Raw genomic sequence first — 22229 nt, forward strand, 5'->3', positions numbered from 1 at the left:
GGTGCCACTTCCTGAAGCGTCCTCCCAATTTAAACTGGTGCTTTTTTATGGATAATATATTGTTTAAAATGTTGCATGTTTTGTCTGGATTTGTTGAAAAAGTAAGAGTGACTTGTGATAGTCTTGGAAGCATCAGTTAAAATGGGTTTGGAATACTCTACTCTGATTGGTCAATCACTTTGGCATTTGTTTTTCAGCATTTTGGACACATTTTAGCTTTTTAAAATGTACATATTCCATGAAATAATGTGTTGAAGTTTATATATATATATATATATATATATATGTATACGCAGGGTTGGGGATATAACTGGATTACATATTTAAAATACTAAATATAAGTAACTGTATTCCACTACAGTTACTATTTAATCATTGGTAATTAGAATACAGTTACTTTCAAAAAAGTGTTTTGATTACTGAAGAGATTACTTTGCATTTTATTGTCATTTGTTTAATATTTAGACTGTTCGGTTGTAAAACATTTATCCATATTAATGATGAAATCTGATGAGCGTTTAAACAGCGGTGAAACACTTATGATGAGTTGCGTTCATACTGCCATGCGTGAAAAGGTGGATATGACGTCATTTAGGAACTTTCCCTTGGAGCTTAATGGAGGAGCTACATCACGTTTCTACAGCTTAACATGAAAACAGTTTGAAACGCATTGACAAATTAAACAAATCCAATAAAAACACCTTGTCAAAGTTTTTATGAGGTTGGGGTGTTTTTACAAGAAATGCGAACCAATGTTGCCTTTAACGTTGTATAGAAAGCTACAACCAATAACTTGTTTTCACTAGTAAGACCTTTTGATATTAGAGCAAAGACATACTGCAAAAATCATATTCTTTATGAGAATTTAAATATAGTTTTTCTGTAAATATTTAATAAAATCCTTAAAGCAAGTTTAATGTGAGTGAATTTTATTACTTTATTGACTTGTTTATAGTAAAAACAAGTGAAAAATTTGCCAGTACTGAAGAAGTAATCCCAAGTATTTCAATTACGTTACTGACCTCGAGTAATCTAATGGAATACGTTACAAATCACATTTTACAGCATGTATTCTGTAGTCTTTAGATCTATACATTTCAAATCCCAACCCTGTGCAGAAATATATATATTAGGGCTGTCGATTTTAATGCATTTAGTGCGATTCATATTTAAGAAAAATAACGCGCTAAATAAATTAATGGCAATGCCCCTGTAATAAGAAAGATTCCTGAGAAATGCAAGCTTGTAGTACCACCTGTTTACTCCAGAGGGCAGTAAGTGAAACTTCAGCTGTATGGCAACACACAGTTTATACAGTGACGAAAACACGTCACGTTTGAGATGTTTTCTAAGTATTAAACTATATTTAACGTGACACAGTGACCTAAAAATGTATGTTTATGACGCAACGCACCCGAGATGTCTGACGCAGGTGTACATTGACGGGTCCTTAAACAAGCCCTCATAATAAATCACTGATTGACAGATTCACTTGTGTAATGGATTGCTGTGAACTGTGTGTCAATGATTGACTTATGATCAATAATATGGTAATAAACAATACATTGTATTCTAAAGACGCTTTTTGTCTTATCGATGATGAACTCTTCTGCTACAAGAATGTCATGCATTTTATTTATCTGAATATTTTATATTTATATATATATAATTTTTAAATATTTAAAGATAACTATATATAATTATTTAATCATTATATATTGAATTATTGTTATATGAGGGGCTTTCTCACCAAGTATTTTTATATACAATTAATTGCGATTTAATGAATCATGACACCATGTAATTAATTTGATTAAAAATGTTAATCGATTGACCGCCCTGATATATGTATATGATATATATATATATATATATATATATATATATATATATATATATATACGTACATACAGATATAGTAGTTTACATGCCTAATTTGTATAGGTTGACCGATAGTGGATATTGCTGATACCGATAACTAAGGTGGCGAGAGGTCGATAACAGACTAATCGGCCAATTAGTTTTTAAATTTGATTTATATAATGTAAAAAAAACCCCATCAAATTCATACTTTACTCTGGTGGGCAAAGACAAAGAGTCTGAATTGAATAAAATCCCAGATGCAGTTTTTTGTTTAACACAAAATGTAGGTTTGGTACATAACGCGGGACTTTATAAGCAAGCCCGGGACTCTTATTTTGAAATGACGAAACAATGAAAAAACTATAGACAGATTTTTGGTGATAACGATAGTAAAAAAAAGGAACTATCTGCACCTATTAATCGGTAAAACCGATATATCGGTCTACCGCTACTTATTTGACTGTTTACAAGTATTTACATTGCAATAGAGACCAGGTGCTAAAGCAGTACTGTCTCTTTAAGAACAGTGGCAGTTCAGCGAGTGTCTCACTGAAGTGTTTCGTTTGAGTGCACATTAATGAGTCACACAGCTTCACAAAGAGTCATAAAGTACGACTTTATGTTCAACAGATTTGAACTGCTGCTGAAGTCTGGCATTGAGCTCACAGATGATTTGTGAACATCCTGAGATGACGTGCAGCTCCGATGCTTCCATTGTGGACACCGTGTAACAAATAATGTATTGCATCATTCTGTTGTGATCATTTACAATAGATACTTTCTCTTCTTTTACAGCGTGTGACAGTTCCTGTCAGTGACTGCAGACAGATTGATTTTTGTCAGTATTGATTAGCAGCACACTGACTGTGTTTTTCTCCAACTCTTCCTTCCTTTATAAAAGCACTAAAAGAAAATCTTTCCTCCAAACTCACTGAACCCCTGCTAACACCCGAAGGCTTTTAATTCGGCCACACGGCCCCCTTCTGTTCTTCACTGAAAGAGGACGAGAAAGCGGCTTTAGGTGCAGAGAAAAGATATAGTGTCCCACTGAAAGAGGACAATGACAATGACTGTTAGGCCGGGCCTAGCGGGAGACTGAGCTTAAAGCTAAGACTGAGCCTTGAAATACAGGTGAAATACTGTGGGAACTCTACACGGGGCTTTTGAAGTCACCGTTCCAAACGTATCTCGATACGAACGGTTTAGTTACTTGGTAGGAACTGCGTAAAAGTCCGACTGATGTTCAGCTCGTTTCATCTTTAAAGGAACGAAAATTAAATTCTGACATCATTATTCAAACGCATCGAGTTCCAAACCCGCATGACTTTCTATCTTCTGTGGAACACAACAGGAAATATTCAGAAATATGTTCATGTTGCTCTTTTACATACAATGAAAATGAAAGGGATCAGATGCCATTGAGCTCCAAAAGATACATGATAGTAGTCAATACGACTTGTGCACAATGTTTCCAGTCTTATGAACCCATGTGAGGTTTTGTGTTGGGAACCAAATATAAGACCAAATTCAATTGTTTTTTTCTGTCAATTTCGGAGCCTGAATTTTTGACCATTTTTATTTTTGGGCTGGAACTTTTAATTTTGAATCCCAAAATGGAGTGAAAAAGTACAGAATTAGCAATTTGATTTGATTTTGATGTTTTATGCCATTTGTTTTTCCAGGGCTGAGTGGGGAAAAAAATCACAAACAGTTTTCTGATCAATCGTGATGTCGATTCCTCAAATCCCAAGATCGATCTTTTAATTCAGTCGCTCGCGCTCGCTCAGTCTCTGGTGCTCTGGCGCTCGCGCTAACTCAGGCTCTGGCGCTCGCTCAGGCTCTGGCGCTCGCTCAGGCTCTGGCGCTCGCTCAGGCTCTGGCGCTCGCTCAGGCTCTGGCGCTCGCTCAGGCTCAGGCTCTGGCGCTCGCTCAGGCTCTGGCGCTCGCGCTCGCTCAGGCTCTGGCGCTCGCTCTGGCTCTGGCGCTCGCTCTGGCTCTGGCGCTCGCTCTGGCTCTGGGGCTGGCTCTGGGGCTGGCTCTGGCGCTGGCTCTGGCGCTCGCTCTGGCGCTCGCTCTGGCGTTCGCTCTGGCTCTGGCGCTCGCTCTGGCTCTTGCGCTGGCGCTGGCTCTGGCGCGCGCTCTTGCGCTGGCGCTGGCTCTGGCGCGCGCTCTTGCGCTGGCGCTGGCTCTGGCGCGCACTCTTGCGCTGGCGCTGGCTCTGGCGCTCTCGCTCTCGCGCTGGCTCTGGCGCTCTCGCTCTGGCTCTGGCGCTCGCTCTGGCTCTGGCGCGCGCTCTCGCTCTCATTCTATCGCTCACTCTCCATCTCTCTCTCTCTCTCTCTGTGTGTGTGTGAGAGGGAGAGAGAGAGATATGTTAATACATACAGTTTGTCACATGTTTTAGCATCTTGTAATCAGCAATGAGCTGGCAAGTTTTTGTCAAAATTATAGTTAATGATTTTGCATTGCATATGTCATATTGCATTGTGTGGGTGCTCGTTCTGAACCCTGTTGAACTGACTGTTTTTATAAATAAATTTAAAACAGTACAGGTTAAATTAATTAAGTCTGAAATCTTAAAATGTATCAAATTCAGGTAGAATCCTATTAGTATCCCAGATTTTCTACAGATCATACATTTTGACTATGTAATGTAAAATTGTAAATATGATTTTTAAGTAGAGCATTTTTTATTTTATTTTTAATCATGAAAGAGTAACGTTTAATGACTTGAGACTCGACTCGTGACAAAACCTTGTTGCCGAACACGTTGAGTGGTCCAAACATGATCTGCAGCCTGAAACTTCTGTTCAGATGCTCCCTTATTTTTATCCTAACTCCACATAAATCCTCTGAAAGCAACATTGTTCAGCTTTTGGATGAACCCATTTATTCTCAATGTGATAATGTACAATAAATATATATTAATGCGTTTACTGATGTTAATGGATAGAACCGTATTGAACGGAGGTAAAAAAACAAAAAACAATTAAAAATAATTAAACGTAACAATGTTTATTAAAATGAATCGAAATGACCCACAGATGTTGAAAGTTATTAAAAATATCTAACGTGTTTTTTTTTTCTACTTTTGAGGAAACACGTTGCCAGTTTCCACATATGTGGACATCATGTTTATCAGCCGCTGACGTGCGAAAAATCTGATTTTTTTTAAAGCGGCATATCAAACGAATCTAGAGACACTACTCGAAAATACTCTCCGTAACCATATAGATTGAAAAAAACGATGACATCAGAACACTGAAAACTGAAGCGGACTAGAATGGACGGGACCTGAGAGAGAATTTCTTTCATATGTAGCTTAATGGACATTTTAACTGAAAATGAATCGGTACAGAATGAAATTGTATTGGAATCAAATCGAGAGCTTGTGAATCAGATATCCAGCCCTAGTTTATAAAACAGGCGATGGCGTGTATCGTGGTGAATAAAGTTTGGGTATCGCTGGTTACGAAGGATGTAAAACCCGACAGCAATGGTTCTTACTGCAGATTTGTATAAAATAAGGTCAGTCGAGGTCCTGAGAATTCTCACAGACGCGTGGAGCTTCACTCCTTGTCTGGTGTGTCATTAGTTTGTGTTGTGTTGGAGGTCATGCTGATGATTAGAGCTGTAGACTCATAGGCAGTAGTATTGTTCATCTCTGTGTTTAGAGCGCATTACATTCACAGGCTGTGCTCTGATGTCCTGCTGTGCTGCCATGGGAAACACATCTCTCCACTTGATAAATTAACACTCCACTATAACGCTGAGAAAAATTAGACATTTTTACTCTTGTCCTAAAAGTAAAGGTTTTGAAATAACCAAGCTAGTCAAGGGAGAAATCACTTGCTTGTCATTTTTAACTCACCCTCATGTCGTTCCAAACACGAATGCCATTATTATTTTGTTTTTGTGGAACAGAAATTCAGATTGTTTTAAGAATGCCGTCCATTCGACGTCCAAGATTCAGGAGGCTGAAAGATTATCAGTACATTTTCAGTCAGTACCTCACATAAAGCTATCGTTTGACTTCAGAAGACTGGGAATAAAGCGCACAAGTTCTTTGGACTACTTTTACGATGCTTTTCCGGTGTTGTCTGGAGCTTGAAAGACATGGTCAATATATAAACAGTTGTTTAGATTAAAAGATTAGCATAAAGATTCTTCAAAATTTATTTTTGTGTTCTATGGAAAAATGTATTATTCCTGCAAAAATGTTCCTGCAACCTGGTCTCATAGATTCATGTTACTATTTTTTTTTTTTAAATACATAGATTGTTATACATAATGCAAAAATGAACACTAGAGGCTAGGGGTGGGTATCAAGTTCAATACATTTTAGGCACCGACCGAATTGCCTCTAAACTATTGAGTGTCAAAAAAATGTCTTGTTGTTCAGTACCAAATTTCGATACCTAAGGGGTTAATCTAGTCAACGTCCATGATAAGCATGTAGCATGCTAAATGTATCCAAATCTAAATGTGCCGGTGATTGGCTCTGTTTAGGCATCAAGGAAAAGCACTAGTTTACGCCAGTTACGCCCAGAGATGCGACTCACACGTGAGGCTGTATAGTGTATGCGTCTCAAGCCCCATACATGTGAAAGATGTGGATATGATCAAAAGTGTGGCTACATTTCACCAGGCTCGATGCCAACAGCACACCAATGCAATATTTGCGACAAGCTAATTGCTGCCAATACCGGCAACACGACAAATCTGATGAAGCACTTGACAGTGCATGCAATAAACTGCGTCTTCGACTGCAAGAAGACCGAGTCTGTGCTGTCAACCTGTCAGCGTCCTGCCACAGAGCTTCCATCAACATGCCCACCGTGAGTCCTCCAAAACTACTGATGAATGCAGCGGCGCTATGACTGTGACACCGACAGCAAAAAAAACAACAAACAAAATCGGATTACTTGTAGTGGTACATGCTTGTGTACATGTTAAATTAACGTTTCTGTGCGTGTGACGTAGTCCTATAAACTGGGACTTACGAACGTTAGATATTGTTTGGATGTATGGCTATAGGTAGCTAGCTAAATCAGTGCTAAAAATGCTTTAAGGTTAACAGTAACTGATCAAGTTTAACGTACATTAAATTAGTTATCGTGTTAAACTGTACTTATCTTTCTTGTTTTATTTTTCCTCTTCACATTAATGTTATAGCCTCTGCCCCTGCTGACCCTGACCAGAAGGCTCAGGAGATGAGTCTTTGAATTGGTATCGAAAACAGGATCATTTAGGAACTGGTATTGAAGTCAAGATATCGGTATCGATATTGAAATTATTTGAACGATACACAGCCCTACTAGAGGCACTACGAAAAAATGACTTTTGTTCCCTTTCAAGAGAAAAATGGCAAATAAACATGTTTTTGCCCTGTTACTCACACAATGCTATCTAATGACATATAAACACTTTTACTTGTAGCACACGACTTGTTTTTAGATTACATTTTAACGTTTAAATTTCATAACCGTCTACATTAACGAGTTTGTTCAAAGTGTTTGTTCAGGGTGCGATCAAATTGTGCGGTATCTCAACTAATAGAGCGTTGCACTTGAGATGCAAAGGATCTGGGTATGAGTCCTGAAGAGCACGCAGGTCGACGCGTGCACCGAAAGTGTCATAGAAGCACCATAAAATGACCTGCTTCTTTTATTCATCTCATATTTGCTTTTTATGACACTTTCGGTTAGGTTTAAGGTTTAGGGTCAGGAGATTAACTTTCTTTTATCGCCACACAGTGGACATTTCCCCACTGTACTGCCGCGATGTGTTGTGACCCATGCAATTTTGAAAAAACCCAAGTACATATAAATGAAGTTGGTAATGGTGTAAAATCAGGATATTTTGGTGCAGATTCTCATGACGGAGGTGACTGGAAGTATTGTGATTCTGAAGTAGAGGTGAGCTGGAGTTCACATGAAACAAAAGTGTCTTTGTGAGACGAGACGTTCTCGAAATCAAGTGACCCTTTTGCTTTTTAAAACACTGTGCATCTTCCTTTAAAACAGGATGTTGAGTACAGTCAGATGAGTGAATCAACCGAGGTATTAAAAACAGGCATGCTAGATGTAATTTTGGTGCCTGATTTATATATCATGTATATGCATTAACTTTGTTGCTTGAACCTGATTCATGCAATATTTCAGTTTCTTTTTTTTATGGATTTTTATCCCATTTTCTCCCAGTTTGAAATGCCCAATTCCCACTTCTTACTAGGTCCTCATGGTGGTGCGGTTACTCACTACAATCCAGCTGGCGGAGGACAAAGCCTCAGTTGCCTCCGCTTCTGAGACGTCAATCCGTGCATCTCATCACGTGACTCGTTGTGCATGACACCGCGGAGACCCACAGCATGTGGAGGCTCATGCTACTCTCCTTGATCCACACTCAACTCGCCACACGCCCCATTGAGAGAACCACTAATCACCACCACAAGGAGGTTACCCCATGTGACTCTACCCTCCCTAGCAATCGGGCCAATTTGGTTACTTAGGAGACCTGGCTGGAGTCACTCAGCACACCCTGGATTCAAACTCATGACTCCAGGGGTGATAGTCAGCATCAATACATGCTGAGCTGCCCAGGCCCCCCAATATTTCTGTTTCTTGGCATTTTTAAAATAGGTTTTATCATACGCCAGACATGAATTGTAATTGATTAAAATGTTAGTAGCACTTCAAAATGAAGGTGCTTTTGTAAACCACAAATCAAGTTACAAACCACCCAAGTTGTTTCTGTGCTGTTGGCTGTAAAATTAATCTGGATTCATTTGAAAACAGAATTTTTGTATGTAAAACCACTCTCCATTTACACTGGCATTTTAAAACTCTTCCAAAAGTTGCATGTCCACACTGAAATATGTGAAGAAGTTTAAATCCCCTCACAGTGCATGTGGTGAAAAAAATAACACATTTTTTTTTGTGATTTGCCACAAACGTTTGCCAGACATTTGCAGCTCTTCAACAGTAGTGCTGAATCTTCAGCAAACCTTTTGGCGACAAATAAGGGTTTGCCGCAAAGTTCATTTGCATGTGAATATGATTGCCGGTTTGGGTCAAGTTTGCCCAACTCTTGTTTTTTTGTAAGGGTTTCCATGTACGGTCTAAAACGCGATTGTCCTCGTGTCCCGCCGAACAGCGATTACGAGTAAACCTCCCGTCACCTTTGAAGGAATGCATTGTGGACACAACAACAGTGACACAACAACAGTGTCACAACAACATGGGTCACCCTCTTGATTGCTTTGGGTTGAATGGATCACATGACAGCGTCACAAGTCAACAAATAAGTCATCATTTTCTAATATCTCCATTTTCCCTGTCCACTAAGTTGATCCACTTCGTAGAGAGTTTTCGAAAAGATATGTTTTGCTGGAAAAAAACGTTGTCTCAGTGTGGACGGAAAATGTAGTGAAATTAATGTATTAGTTTGGACGTGGCCTGAGGCTGGATCTCCATTGACTGCCCTGGAGGTCAATTTATTTGTATTTGTGTAGCGCTTTTAATAATGCACACTGTTCCAAAACAGCTTTGCAAAGTGTTTTACAAACCCACAGTGAGCAAACCAAAGGCAACGGTGACGAGGCAAGATTCCCCAAGTTTTGGTAGGACAAGGATGGAAGCAATTTCTTGGCAGGAACAAGACCATTTTTATCCCTCGTCAACCACTGACCACCAACAATTTTGTGGTTCTGTGTGAACGTATTCACAAAAGGACAGTCAAAGCTCTTTCTGTGTTTTGATTTGTGTGCGAGCCAACTTGTACGGCTTCTAATGATTTTGCCATCTCGTTCTATTTTTATAATTCCTTGGCTCATGGCCGAGAGATCCACATACTCGCTTTCATTTCTGCACGATAGGAATAACAAACTGTGCATTTTTTGGGGTTTGTTTGTTCATTTGTTTGTTTGTTTGTTTATGCACCCATCTGCAATAACGTTGGTTACTACAGTCCCATTGTTAACTGTCATGAACACATCGAACTTTGAATTCAATATATTCTTAAAAGATGCTTATTGTGATTTGTTGCAAACCAGTTCAGGGGCATTCATGTAATGAACAGGTTTTATTAGCATGGACTTGTTAACTAATACCATTACAAATGCAGCCGTAATTGTTTTGACCACTAATGAGCTTATGGGCTGAACGCTGGAGGCTCACAGGTGTATTTGTATTTACTTTAGGAGGTACATCGGCTCTTTAGGTTCACCGCATGCTCTCACGGCTTCAAAGTATTTGGACTGCTTTTATGTATTGTATGTGAACTGTTGAGGATGCTGTTGTGGACTTGTTGACACATGCTTTAATTCAAATACTGATATGATGGGCAGAGCTAGACAAATTCAATTGAGCTCAAAAGCACCCAGTCATTGCACAGCTGTTCTCATTTGTACATGAATTATGGTGCGTATTCAGTGTGTGTGCTTTTGGTTTTGGTCCAAAGTAAGTTCAAGTGTATCTGTGTTTCTCTGGGTTTGTTCGTAAGACAATGAAAAGCATTTCAGTATTATTATAAGCTGTAGTATTTTGGCTATGTCTGAATTTGGGCCGGAGCGATATTTCCTCAATATTTATTCTCATGTTGGTCGATATCATTCCACGTGTTTGTTAGACCTCAAGAATAAAACCAACATAAGGTCTGACCTCTTCAATTAAATTTCGCCAATTTCATCGTCTTTAGCTGTCGTTTAGTCACGTTTGACTCCACTGAAAGACTTTTATGTGACGCTCCACACTCCAGCCCAGTAGGTGGCGGTAATGCACATTAAGCTTTCACATATCATGAAAAAACTTGTAACGAAATAGCACACGAATAAACACAATTTTGTTGATGTTGAAGTTGTTGTTGTTTGATAGCTGTATTGCATTGTCAGTGCTGTCTGATACACAATGATATCTTAATTAGATGGATAGCTAGGTGCTAGCTAGCTTGCAAATACTTATTGTTATCGCTAATTATTATTATTGCTAATAATATAACTTACACAAAATTTCTCTAAAGTTTATCACTGATATCGAGGAATTTTTCCTCTCGATAATTGATACAGTTTTATCGGCCAGCCTGAAACTGAACTTCTGTTCAGATTTTAGGAGTGAATGCACTTGGCTGCATAGAAAGATATAGAATGCTCCCTTGCTCCCTATTTAGTGAATGACTTAACCTCCAGTGTGCTGTCTGTCTTCTGGTCTCAGAACAGTTTGAAATGAACCTTATTTTCTTACTAACTCCATACAAAGCCATTGAAAGCAAAATTTTTCAGCTTTTGGATGAACCCGTTGATTCTCAATGTAAACTGCATAGTAAATGTAGGATTTGTAATGAAACACTGGTGCTGTTGTACACATTAGTGTACGTTGTGTTTGGGAGCGTGGCGTTTTGCAATAAATTGCTCAGTTTAAAATATGGCATATCAGATGAAAGTAGAGACACTAGTCTTTTGACTCAAACAAAAAAAATTTAACTACATCTGCTTAGAAACCTAATTTTTTTGGTGTTTCTCCCAAAGACAATCTCCGCTGTGGTCAGCGCCATGTTGTTTTGTCACATGACTCAATGCGTCGAAAGTTTAACTTTTTACGGATATCCTCCTGAACTGAGATCAGTCGGTTTAAATTCATTTAATTTATGCGTCGCATAAAGCGAAGTTCATACTCTACACACACTTGTACTTGGAAGATGCACTTTTTAAAGCATTTGGCATATTCTAGGAGCCAAATTATTGCAATGACCCGTTCACATCCAAACAGCGTTCGCTTGCTCCATTTTCCAGTTCACACCCACAAGCGCATGCCTTTCAACAAAAAACCCAAATCATCATTCAGTCGCTGCCTTCAAACAGTGTTTATGTAACACAGGACATTAGCGCTGTTTAAAGAAGCCCACATGCTTGAGAGCGCGTGTGTGTGTGTGTGTGTGTGTGTGTGTGTGTATGTGTGTGAGACAGTCGGATGCTTGGGCTGTGTAAGATGGCTTTCATTGTATCTATGAAAGGTAAGATGGTGAGAGGTCAGTGAGTTTGTGTTGCGGTTTCTAAAAGTGCTCGTTGATCAACATTTCATTGTCAAGTGCTTTATTAAGAAGAACTTACTGTACCTTTTACCTCTTACCTCGTTTATTCTAGCTGTCAGTAACTTAAAGAAGTTGCTCTGCATTTTTTCTCACTCAACTCAAAGAAATGTATTTTCTATTGGTTCAAAAGCACAGAAATGTAAATATGCAGAATTGTCACTTGATTTTTGTAAATATTTTAAGGTTTCCCAAATATATTTAAAATGCATTAAGGGAATCTCGTGCAAAAAAAAAGAATTCAAAGAATTATAGAGAAAACTAACGAATAATATTTCATTCAAAAAAGTTCATACAGTTTTTGCTTCAAGATAGAAAATGTACAACCATTAAAATATTCTGCGTTTCACATATTGTATATTTATTAATAAATATAAGAATTTTTTTGACATAATTTTTATTTATATTATTATTATGTCTTATTGAAATGTTTTATTGAAAACCAGCATAAATTTAAAGCAGTACAACAAATACTTATTTTTTTACTGAAATTACAAAAAGTTGTATTTATAGTGTGTGTGTGTGTGTGTGTGTGTGTGTGTGTGTGTATTAGGGCTGTCGATTTAATGCGTTAATTCAGTGCGATTCATTTTATAAAAAATATTAACGAAATTAATCGCAATGCCCCCGGACCGTAATAAGGAAGATTCCTGAGAAATGCTTGTAGTACCACCTGTTTACTCCAGAGGGCAGTAAGTGAAATTTCAGCTGTATGAGCAACACACAGTTTATACAGTGAACAAAACACTTCAGTAGGCAGAACAACAAACATGCGTTACATTCTTGCGTTCAAAACACTTGAAGGAGCGCAAATCTGAACTAAGGGATCTCAATATGTGTTTAAAGATTGAGTATTAAACTATATTTAACTTAACTACAAATTTTATGTTTATGATGCGACAAGCATGTCTGACGCAGGTGTACATTGACGGGTTCTTAAACAAGCCCTCATAATAAATCTCTGATTGAGAAATTCACTTGTGTAATGGATTGCTGTGAACTGTGTGTCAATGATTGACTTATGATCAATAATATGGTAATAAACAATACATTGTATTCTAAAGCCGCTTTTAGGGCTTTAGAATACAATGGGGGGCTTTCTCCGCAAGTATTTGTATATGCGATTAATTAATCAGGGCACCATGTAATTAATTAGATAAAAAATGCATCTCTGATGCGGAGGCAACTGAGATTACACTTCTAGTGAGAGTACCTATAGTACTAAATCACCTCCATTTATAGACAGTTTCTCTAACTGTGGACAGATGAATATATAACGGCCACTTCTAGTGAGAGTACCTATAGTACTAAATCACCTCCATTTATAGACAGTTTCTCTAACTGTGGACAGATGAATATATAACGGCCACTTCTAGTGAGAGTACCTATAGTACTAAATCATCTCCATTTATAGACAGTTTGTCTAACTGTGGACAGATGAATATCTAACGGCCACTTCTAGTGAGAGTACCTATAGTACTAAATCATCTCCATTTATAGACAGTTTGTTTAACTGTGGACAGATGAATATATCAGCTCTTCGAGATAGCTTTGTAACCATTTCCAGCTTTATGCAAAGCAACAATTCTTGATCATAGATCTCTTTTTTGTGAGGCATGGTCCACGTCAGCAGTCGCTTCTGAATAGCAAACTCAAAATGTTTCAGTGCTTTTTATAAGTCAAAGTAGCTCTAACCCACTCCAATCTCAGTAAATTAATTGGATGCCAGGTTTGCCAACTATTGACTCCTAATCCTTTGTTAACGTCTTGAGCATGGGTGTTCACATACTTTTTCCAACCTACACTTTTTGAATGTTTAAACGATGTATTTATGAACAATACAATATTTTAAGTGTTATTAGTGTAAACGGGTTGTGTTTGTTCATTATTATAACTTAGATTGTGACAAATTGATACATAAATGCAGGTAATTCCAAAGGGTTCACATACTTTTTCTTGCCACTGTGACAAAGCTTTTTGTTGGATTCACTCTTTTAGCATCAATGCTGTGTATTAAGAGCAGCTCGGGTTACAAAAGTGATCCATTTAAATTTAACTTGGATTGAATGGGATTGCTTTAAGCGTCAGAAGTATTTGTTTCATAATACCGATCACCAAAAACATAATTTCCTTGTCTCTTGTTTATTAAAAACAAAAACATATTACAGTTACAGTGAGGTAGTGTGAACGCTTCTATTCCTAGTGTGATAAAATTGCTTTTAGGGGTTAACCAGAGATATGTCGTCATGGCAACAAAGTTGTAATATATGATATAAATTTACACAGACGAGGTTTAGTGATTCGATTACACTAAAATCATGTTTACATGTTTAATGTTTACGTCTTATGGCTATGCTTTAGAAATGGGCCCCATTCACTTCCATTGTAAGTGCCTCACTGTAACTTTGTTTTGTTTTTTTGTGGTAATCACCATTTTGCCTCAAATGCTGCCAATTGAGCTTAACTTGTGTTAAACCCAGAATATTCCTTTTAAATACTGAAATATCTCAATCGGACTAAACCCTTGAAAAATATACCCCCCAGACATTTCTATGCATTTACAATGCTTGTTTGAATGTAGACCGCTAATGCTGCAGTTTCAATTGTCCAGTGTCTCTTTCCTTTTATGTTCACACCCCCATCCCGTCAGCCCCCTGTCTCTCAGTTCTGCCTTCAACTGCAGCCACGAGCATCCAGCCTCATTAAACATGTCTTGACTGTGGTGGAAAACACAGTCACAGACCTTCTCTCTCTCTCTCTCTCTCTCTCTTTCTCATCCTCTCCCTGTTTCTGCACCTCATCAGTCGAAATTCGACTTCTGCACTTGGCGTCTGCAATAGGATACCCTTGTGTAAATCTCAGACTAATGTCTGTTTCCATTTCTCTCTGGGGTCTTTTCAAATCCAGAATTAGGGGTTGTGCTGCAGTTGTCTAGCAGACATTTCAAACCCTTGGTTTAAGCCAAAAAACTGTGGGCGCTTTCGACCGATCAATTCTGGTTTTCTGTGAGCCAGCCTCACGTGGATGTTTTAAAGACTTTATGAACATTATACTCAGTTCAGTGAGAAAGGAAAATGTAAAAAGTATTTGAAGTTCACTTACAGGGGGAGTTTTTCTCAGCTTAGTTTAATGTCAAATGTCAGTTCTGTCATGTTGGTATGATATTATATGGTATAAAGATCAGCAATGTGTTATTTCCAGTGTGGTGTAGCTGGATGAAGAGCAGGTCCGAGGCTGGACCACTTTCAATATTAAGGGGCATTCATACTGACCTGTATTTCGAATAACAAAACGACTGCAACCGTTTGTAAAAACAAATGTTGATATCTTGATAAATGTTGAAAACGGACAGAAATGCAGATTAAGCGGCCATCTTGAGTAAAAATAGAAATCAAATGCAGCACCAGGAATAGAGCAGAACTCTGATGTCTTGAGAGACATTTTTTACAGTTGAAGTTATTTTCAAGTTGACACGGCGGTTTCTAAAAAAACGTTGCACTCTAGCGTGACATGCTACAAAAACAGCGAGATGTGGAACAACGGTCAAAGACGACAGTCTAGTGCATGTTTACATAGGAAAGTAATTTAAAAACGCAGAAGATAGATGCGAAAATGCGTTCGGTGTGAACGGCCCCTAACTCAACACGGCATCAAAAAAACGTGCCACTTCTGGTCAAGATGCTAAAAGAAACTGCGAAATGTCAAGGTCAAAGATGCCGGTCTAGCACGTTTACATAGGATCGTCTTTGGGAAAAACTGCGCAGATGGATGCAAAAATGTGAACGTGTTCGAATCGGCATGGCATCTAAAAACATGGCGCTCCTGCACAAAGCGCTAACGAAACGGTCAAGTGCATTGTAGTGGTAAAAGACATCCATCTAGCATGTTTACTTAGGAAAACTATTTAAAACTGCGCTGACGGATACAAAAATGTAAATGTCACTGTCAGAACATCAGTGTGAACGGCCCTTAACTCAACATGCATTTTGAAAACTTGGCACTCCTGCGTGAGATGCTGAATAAACAGTGAGACATGGCACAAAGGTGAAAGACGTCATTGAACAGCCCTTAACTTGACATGATGCCACTTCTGTGCAAGGCGCTAAAAAACAATGAAATGCGAAGGTCTAAGATGACCGCCTAGCATATTTACATGGGAAAACCATATGGGGAAAATCAGCGCAGATGGATGCAAATATGTGAACGTGCATGTCAGAACATCAGTGTGAACTGCCCCTAACTCAACATGTGTCTGAAAAACGTGGCACTCCTGCGTGAGATGCTGGAAAAAAACCGGAGAGACATGGCACAGTGATCTAATAACCGTCTAGTGCATGTGCATATATAGGAAAACAATGGAAGCAAAAATGCGTTCGATGTGAACACCCCCTAATTCAATACGGCATCTAAAAAAAACGTAGAGCTCCTGTGTGACATGCTAAAAGAAACGGCGACGTGTGATGGTCAAATACGTCTATCTAGTGCATATTTACATAGGACAACAATAGAAAAACAGTGCAGATAGATGGGGGGAAAAAACATGTTCATCTAAAATCATGGTGCTCCTGCAAAAGTGCTGAAGAAGCAGCGAGACTCGTTGTGGTGGTCAAAGATGTCCATCTATCACTTTTACATAGGAAGACAATTGAAAACGCTACAGATGCAAGAACACATTCGTTATGAATGGCCCCTAACTCGTTAAGGCGTCCGAAAAACTTGGCACTCCTTTGTGAGATGCTGGCAAAAACAGTAAGACATGGCACAGTGGTCAAAGATGTCCATCTAGCATGTTTACTTAGGGAAACGATAGAAACGGTGCGGATAGATGCAAAGACACATTCGGTGTGAATAGCCCCTAACTCGCCACAGCATCTTAAACTTGTTTATATAGGAAAGCAATTGAAAAACAGCACAGACGGATGCAAAAATTTCAATGTCCATGTCAGAACATCAGTTTGAACGGCCCCTAACTAAGACTTCCATCTAGCTTGTTTATTAAGGAAAACAATTGAAAAACAGCATGGACGGATGCTAAAATGTAAATGGTAGTGTCAGAATATCAGTGTGAATGTAAAAACATCAGTGTGAATCATGTGTCTAGAAAAATTGGCACTGCATGAGATGCAAGAGGTCAAAGATGTTGGTCTAGTGCATTGACATGACCTAAAACTACACATACAGGTGCAACAACGCATTCATTATGAATGGCCCCTATCTCAGCAAGGCTACAGTATCTAAAAAATGGTCAAAGCATCCGTCTAGCGCATGTTTACATGGGAAAGCAATTGAAAAACCGATGCAAAATGTGAACATCAGTGTCAGAATATCCCCCAAATTGAGACGCATCAAGATAACGTGGCGCTCCTGCCAGAGACGTGGTCGGTCCAATACATTTACATTTATGCATTTGGCAGATGATTTTATCCAAAGCGACTTACAGAGCCCTTATTACAGGGACAATCCCCCCGGAGCAGCCTGGAGTTAAGTGTCTTGCTCAAGGACACAATGGTGGTGGCTGTGGGGATCAAACCAGCAACCTTCTGATTACCAGTTATGTGCTTTAGCCCACTACACCACCACCACTCAAATTAAATGTAGCTTAACATTGTCTTTGTGCATGTTTACATTGGAAAACAACTGGGGAAAAAACAGCGAGGATGGACCCAAAAACAAGAAAATGTTTTTTGCCATGCAATAAATAGACCTGATTACTTGTGTGCAGTGCTGCTGAGGTACTCTAAGTGAACCTAAGGAAGTTTTTCAAAGAGTAAATGTCAGTTTTCTAGCTTTAAGGGCATACATGGCTTTCTTTATGCACAGCTGTGTCTTCAATGTGTCTTTGAGGGGTTTAGCTTGAACGTTTGACAGCTTTCTGGAATCACATGATGGGAAATCTTTGTGGTTGAAGGGTAATTTAAAAGGGTAGAAATTATAGAGAGCAGCAGTTGTGGGATTGGCATTTTTGCTGCCAGTATCTGTAACGGGAGCAAGCGTACCCACAGGGGGCCAATCGGAGAGATTCCAGATGTGAGGGGCTTTTCAGGAAATGGAAAGATCATTCAAGTACAGGCAGACACGGCTGAAGTTCTTGATTATTAAAGTGATCATATTTAATTGGTCTCTTAAGCTTTTCCGTGTTAGTCTGATTTGAGCAAAGGTGAGGAAAGGAAGGAATTGCTCGAGTGGGTGTAGTTGAGGTGAAACACCCCTTTGTTCTGCCTGATTCCTTTTCATCTCCACCCTGATTTCCACACTTGCACCACCTGCACAGACTTCAAAAAGTACTTGGACTTTAACCAGCTGGACGGTGTCAAACAGAATGCAGGGTTCTCGAAACTTGTGTATAAAGTTCAGAACCATCTTAAAATTGTGGCGATGGAGCCTCAAGATGCAACACAATGGTAAACAACTATCTGGTGTGTCTGTGGAAAGACCATCAATTAAAAAGGAGCAAACGTGTGGGGCCTGGGTAGCTCATCGAGTATTGACCCTGACTACCACCCCTGGAGTTGCGAGTTCGAATCCACGGAGTTCTGAGTGACTCCAGCCAGGTCTCCTAAGCAACCAAATTGGCCCAGTTGCTAGGGAGGGTAGAGTCACATGAGGTAACCTCATCGTGGTCACGATTAGTGGTTCTCGCTTTCAATGTATGTGGTAAGTTGTGAGTGGATCGCGGAGAGTAGCTTGCGTCTCCAGGGTGTCATGCTCAACAAGTCACGTGATAAGATGCGTGGATTTAATTTCTCAGAAGCGGAGGCAACTGAGACTTGTCCTCTGCCACCCAGATTGAGGTGAGTAACCGTGCCACCACTAGGACCTAGCAAGTAGTGGGAATTGGGCATTACAAATTTGGTAAAAATGGAGCGTAAGTAGCAAAATCTTGTTTTGGATTCTTGCAGTAAGGTATTAGGAAGGCAATAGCCACGTTTCCACTATCGGGCCAAATAAGGGATGTGCTAGTGCGTCCCAGGGCCAGTTGGGTTCCCGCTGTCACTTCTAGGGCTTCATCGTGCCTCCTCGGGGCTTCCTTGGGGCCAACGGCCAAGCGACTTTGGCTTGCCGATTACTGAAGGCCTACTGGGGATTGAGGTGAGGGTCAATGACAAAGGCGGAGTTTCACTGAGTCGGCTCACACTTTCCACCAAGCATAGACCAAAATAAGCAAACAAACGGCTGCTTCAGTCTTCACCATGTCTATTTTGAGGGCCAGGGAGTCTCGAGAGTCTGATACCTCAGCTTCAGCATCCCTCTTGCTTGTGAAATGGGCGGGGTAGGTGATGTTGGCACGAGCGCTGTATTAAGGGCGGGTTTTAGGGCAATGCTTTTTAGGACATCACTATCATCAAGCTGCATGCAGTTTATATTTGCAAATGTGTTACTTTGTTGCGGTGTTCATTTTCAAAAGTAACAAAAGGTTCTGGAGAAATGTGTCGGAGTTGAAGTATAAAGTTTTCTTCAAAATATAGTGGTTAGTAAAAGTCAACAGATATGTATACTTGAGTTAATAGAAATATTCCAAAAATCTTGGGGGGCAATGCCTAGTCCCAGCTCTAAACATAATAAGGCTAACAGAGTTTTTGGCTTTAAAACAGAAATGACGAGTCTTTAAAGCTACATGATAAATGTCTTGCTCCATTTAGTGGCTAAACATGCCATTAGAACTCCATCCCGCAAGAGAAGAGCTGTAATTATATGAGTGAGTGAAAGAGGAACACAACGCTCCCTTTTCTCCGTGAAATGGTTTTGACTGCGTAATGCTACATTATAGCAGTAAGAATTATACTTGCATCTAAAGACTTGAAATAAGGGGGGTGGATTTGGAAAAGTTCTCTTTCTTGAAGCTTTTCCTGACCTCATTTGGAAATTTGAGTTCAGAAGGACTGGGAAGGGTTGACGTTTTCTAACACATTCTGTGGTCGATTGTGTAAGAGTCATTTTGGTTTTGAGCAAGTTGGGGGGTCTGTGTACCTTTCTTTTTTTGTCTTTAAATGAAATAACCAATGAACCCGTTCATTTATCACATTTCTGTTCTCTTTTATCACTTCTCAATTTATGTCGTATCTGCATGTTTTGCAATTTAAAACAAATATTGCCAAAAGCAAGAAATCATATTTTTAATTTGTGCATATAAACCAAGATTATTACTTGAATATTTGTTTTGTGCATGTGGGCGGTCCTGACACTCCTGTTGCCACTGATTGGTCAATGCGTGCCACCATCATCATCTGTTCTTCCTCAACCCCGTCTATAGAGTAAGAGTTCGCCAAATTCAAGTTTGTCTCTTGTTTTTGCAGATAGACTCTTAATCATTTGAATGAAGAACATTAATTTATAGATGCAATGAGGTCTTCCCGAAATAATGCAAAGAAAACAAGTTCATATTCATTTATAAACAACACAACACTAATGTTTTGTCTTGGGAAGATATTAACAGAATAATAAAGATTTTCAATCACAGCTTCCATACGTCATGGCGTCTTTCACGTCGCTGTTGGGTGACTTTAAGCCACTCCTGGTGCAAAAATTCAAGCATCTCTGCTTTGTTTGCTTTGTTGTGGCAATCCATCTTCCTCTTGATCACATTCCAGAGGTTTTCAATGGGCTTCAGGTCGGGATATTTTTTTTTCTTTTTTTTTCTCCACATTGCAGTTCAGGGCTTCCATACAATTCAAATGCATAAATCTTAAAAATAGGCGAAAATATTTTTTAAGTGCAAGTGTTACAAGGGTCAGCATCCAGTTGCAGAACAACTTTGGACAAGAAAAAAAAAAAGCTCATTGTCCTGTTCATTTTCCCTTTTTATTCATTTAACAACAATTTGCCTCGTGATGTTTGTGAAATACAGCTGCTTCAAAGCTAGAAAGATGAAAAGTGCTGTAATTTCTTGGTCTTCATGCACAGCGAGTTCACTCGAGTATCTTGAATTTGGTTTCCGAGCAGTCTCATTTATATTCAGATCCCAGACTGACAGCGGATGAGTGAATTCCCTGGAGTCTTCATCCTCTCCTCCTCTTCCTCTGCTTTAATCTCTGGTTCTGTTTTATATCATATTAACATGTTGCCCCAGTGTTTGATTTCTAAACATCCGCCGTACAGTAGCTTTCATAATAGAGTTAAACTTCGAGGAATATCTCAAGATGCGTTGGGTCAACAACGCGCATAGTTTAAAAGCGGCTTTACAGAAGGTCGTGGCTCAATGTGAAGGGGAAAGAAAACTAAATGGGATGTGAAGGGAAAAAAACTTGAGAAACCAGAGTAATGTGGGGGAGCCATCCTCAATCTGTCAAGAGATGTTTGAGAGCAAATAACATTTGATGTCTTTGTCAAACTTGCCATAAGACATCATAAACTTCTGGAAAACTAGAAAACGTTTTGTGTGTGTTTTGTAGGTGTTTTGAGTGGTGCAGAATGCTCGTGTGGCAGGAATCACTTCACGTGTGCCGTCAGCGCGTTTGGAGAGTGCACGTGTATCCCGGCGCAGTGGCAGTGTGATGGAGACAACGACTGCGGAGATCACAGTGATGAAGATGGATGCAGTGAGTCATTCACACAAATGCACACATACACAGATGAGCCAAAACATTATGACCACTCACAGATGAAGCAAATAATGTTGATCATCTCCTAATAAAGTCACATGTCATGGTATGGGTAGATTAGATGGTAAGTGAACAATCAGTTCTCCTAGGCAACGTGTTGAATGCTGGAGAAATGGGCAGGAGGAAAGACCTGAGCGACTTTGACAAGGGCCAAATTGTTATGGCCAGATGACTGGGTCAGAGCAATCCTGAAACGGCAAGGCTTGTGGGGTGTTCTTACCGACAGTGGTCCGAGGAGGGACAAACCACAAACCGGCGACAGGGTTTTGGGTGCCCAAGGCTCATCGATGCACGAGGGCAACGGAGGCTATCCCATCTGATCCGAACCGACAGAAGGTCTACTGCAGCACAAGTCACAGAAGATTGTAATGATGGTTAGGGGAGGAATGAGTCACAACACACAGTGCATCGCACCCTGCTGCGTATGGGGCTGCGTAGCCAGCAGACCGGTCAGAGTCCCCATGCTGAAAGTGCCTACAATGGCCATGACAGCGTCAGAACTGGACCATATGGTGCAGTGAAGAAGGTCACCTGGTTCAATGAGTCCTGTTTTCTTTTACATCACGTGGACGGCCGTGTACTTGTGCACCGTTTTCCTGGGGAAGTGACGCACCAGGATGCACTGTTGGAAGACGACACTCTTGGGAGTGTGATACTAAGATGTGAATTTGCAATAAAATGATA

At 39.7% G+C, this 22229-nt stretch overlaps 1 protein-coding gene across 3 annotated transcripts in view; it reads left to right on the forward strand.

Annotated features, from left to right (window-relative positions):
* The window catches only part of lrp4 (low density lipoprotein receptor-related protein 4), a 116275-nt gene that overhangs the window by 37854 nt on the left and 56192 nt on the right, over nucleotides 1-22229 (forward strand). For all 3 annotated transcript variants that reach the window (XM_052140015.1, XM_052140025.1, XM_052140031.1), the window contains exon 2: nucleotides 21336-21482. In XM_052140015.1, the coding sequence (XP_051995975.1) occupies nucleotides 21336-21482 (147 nt within the window). The remainder of the gene's footprint in view (nucleotides 1-21335; nucleotides 21483-22229) is intronic.

Source organism: Xyrauchen texanus, chromosome 2 (genome assembly GCF_025860055.1).
Source record: "Xyrauchen texanus isolate HMW12.3.18 chromosome 2, RBS_HiC_50CHRs, whole genome shotgun sequence".
NCBI lineage: Eukaryota > Metazoa > Chordata > Actinopteri > Cypriniformes > Catostomidae > Xyrauchen > Xyrauchen texanus.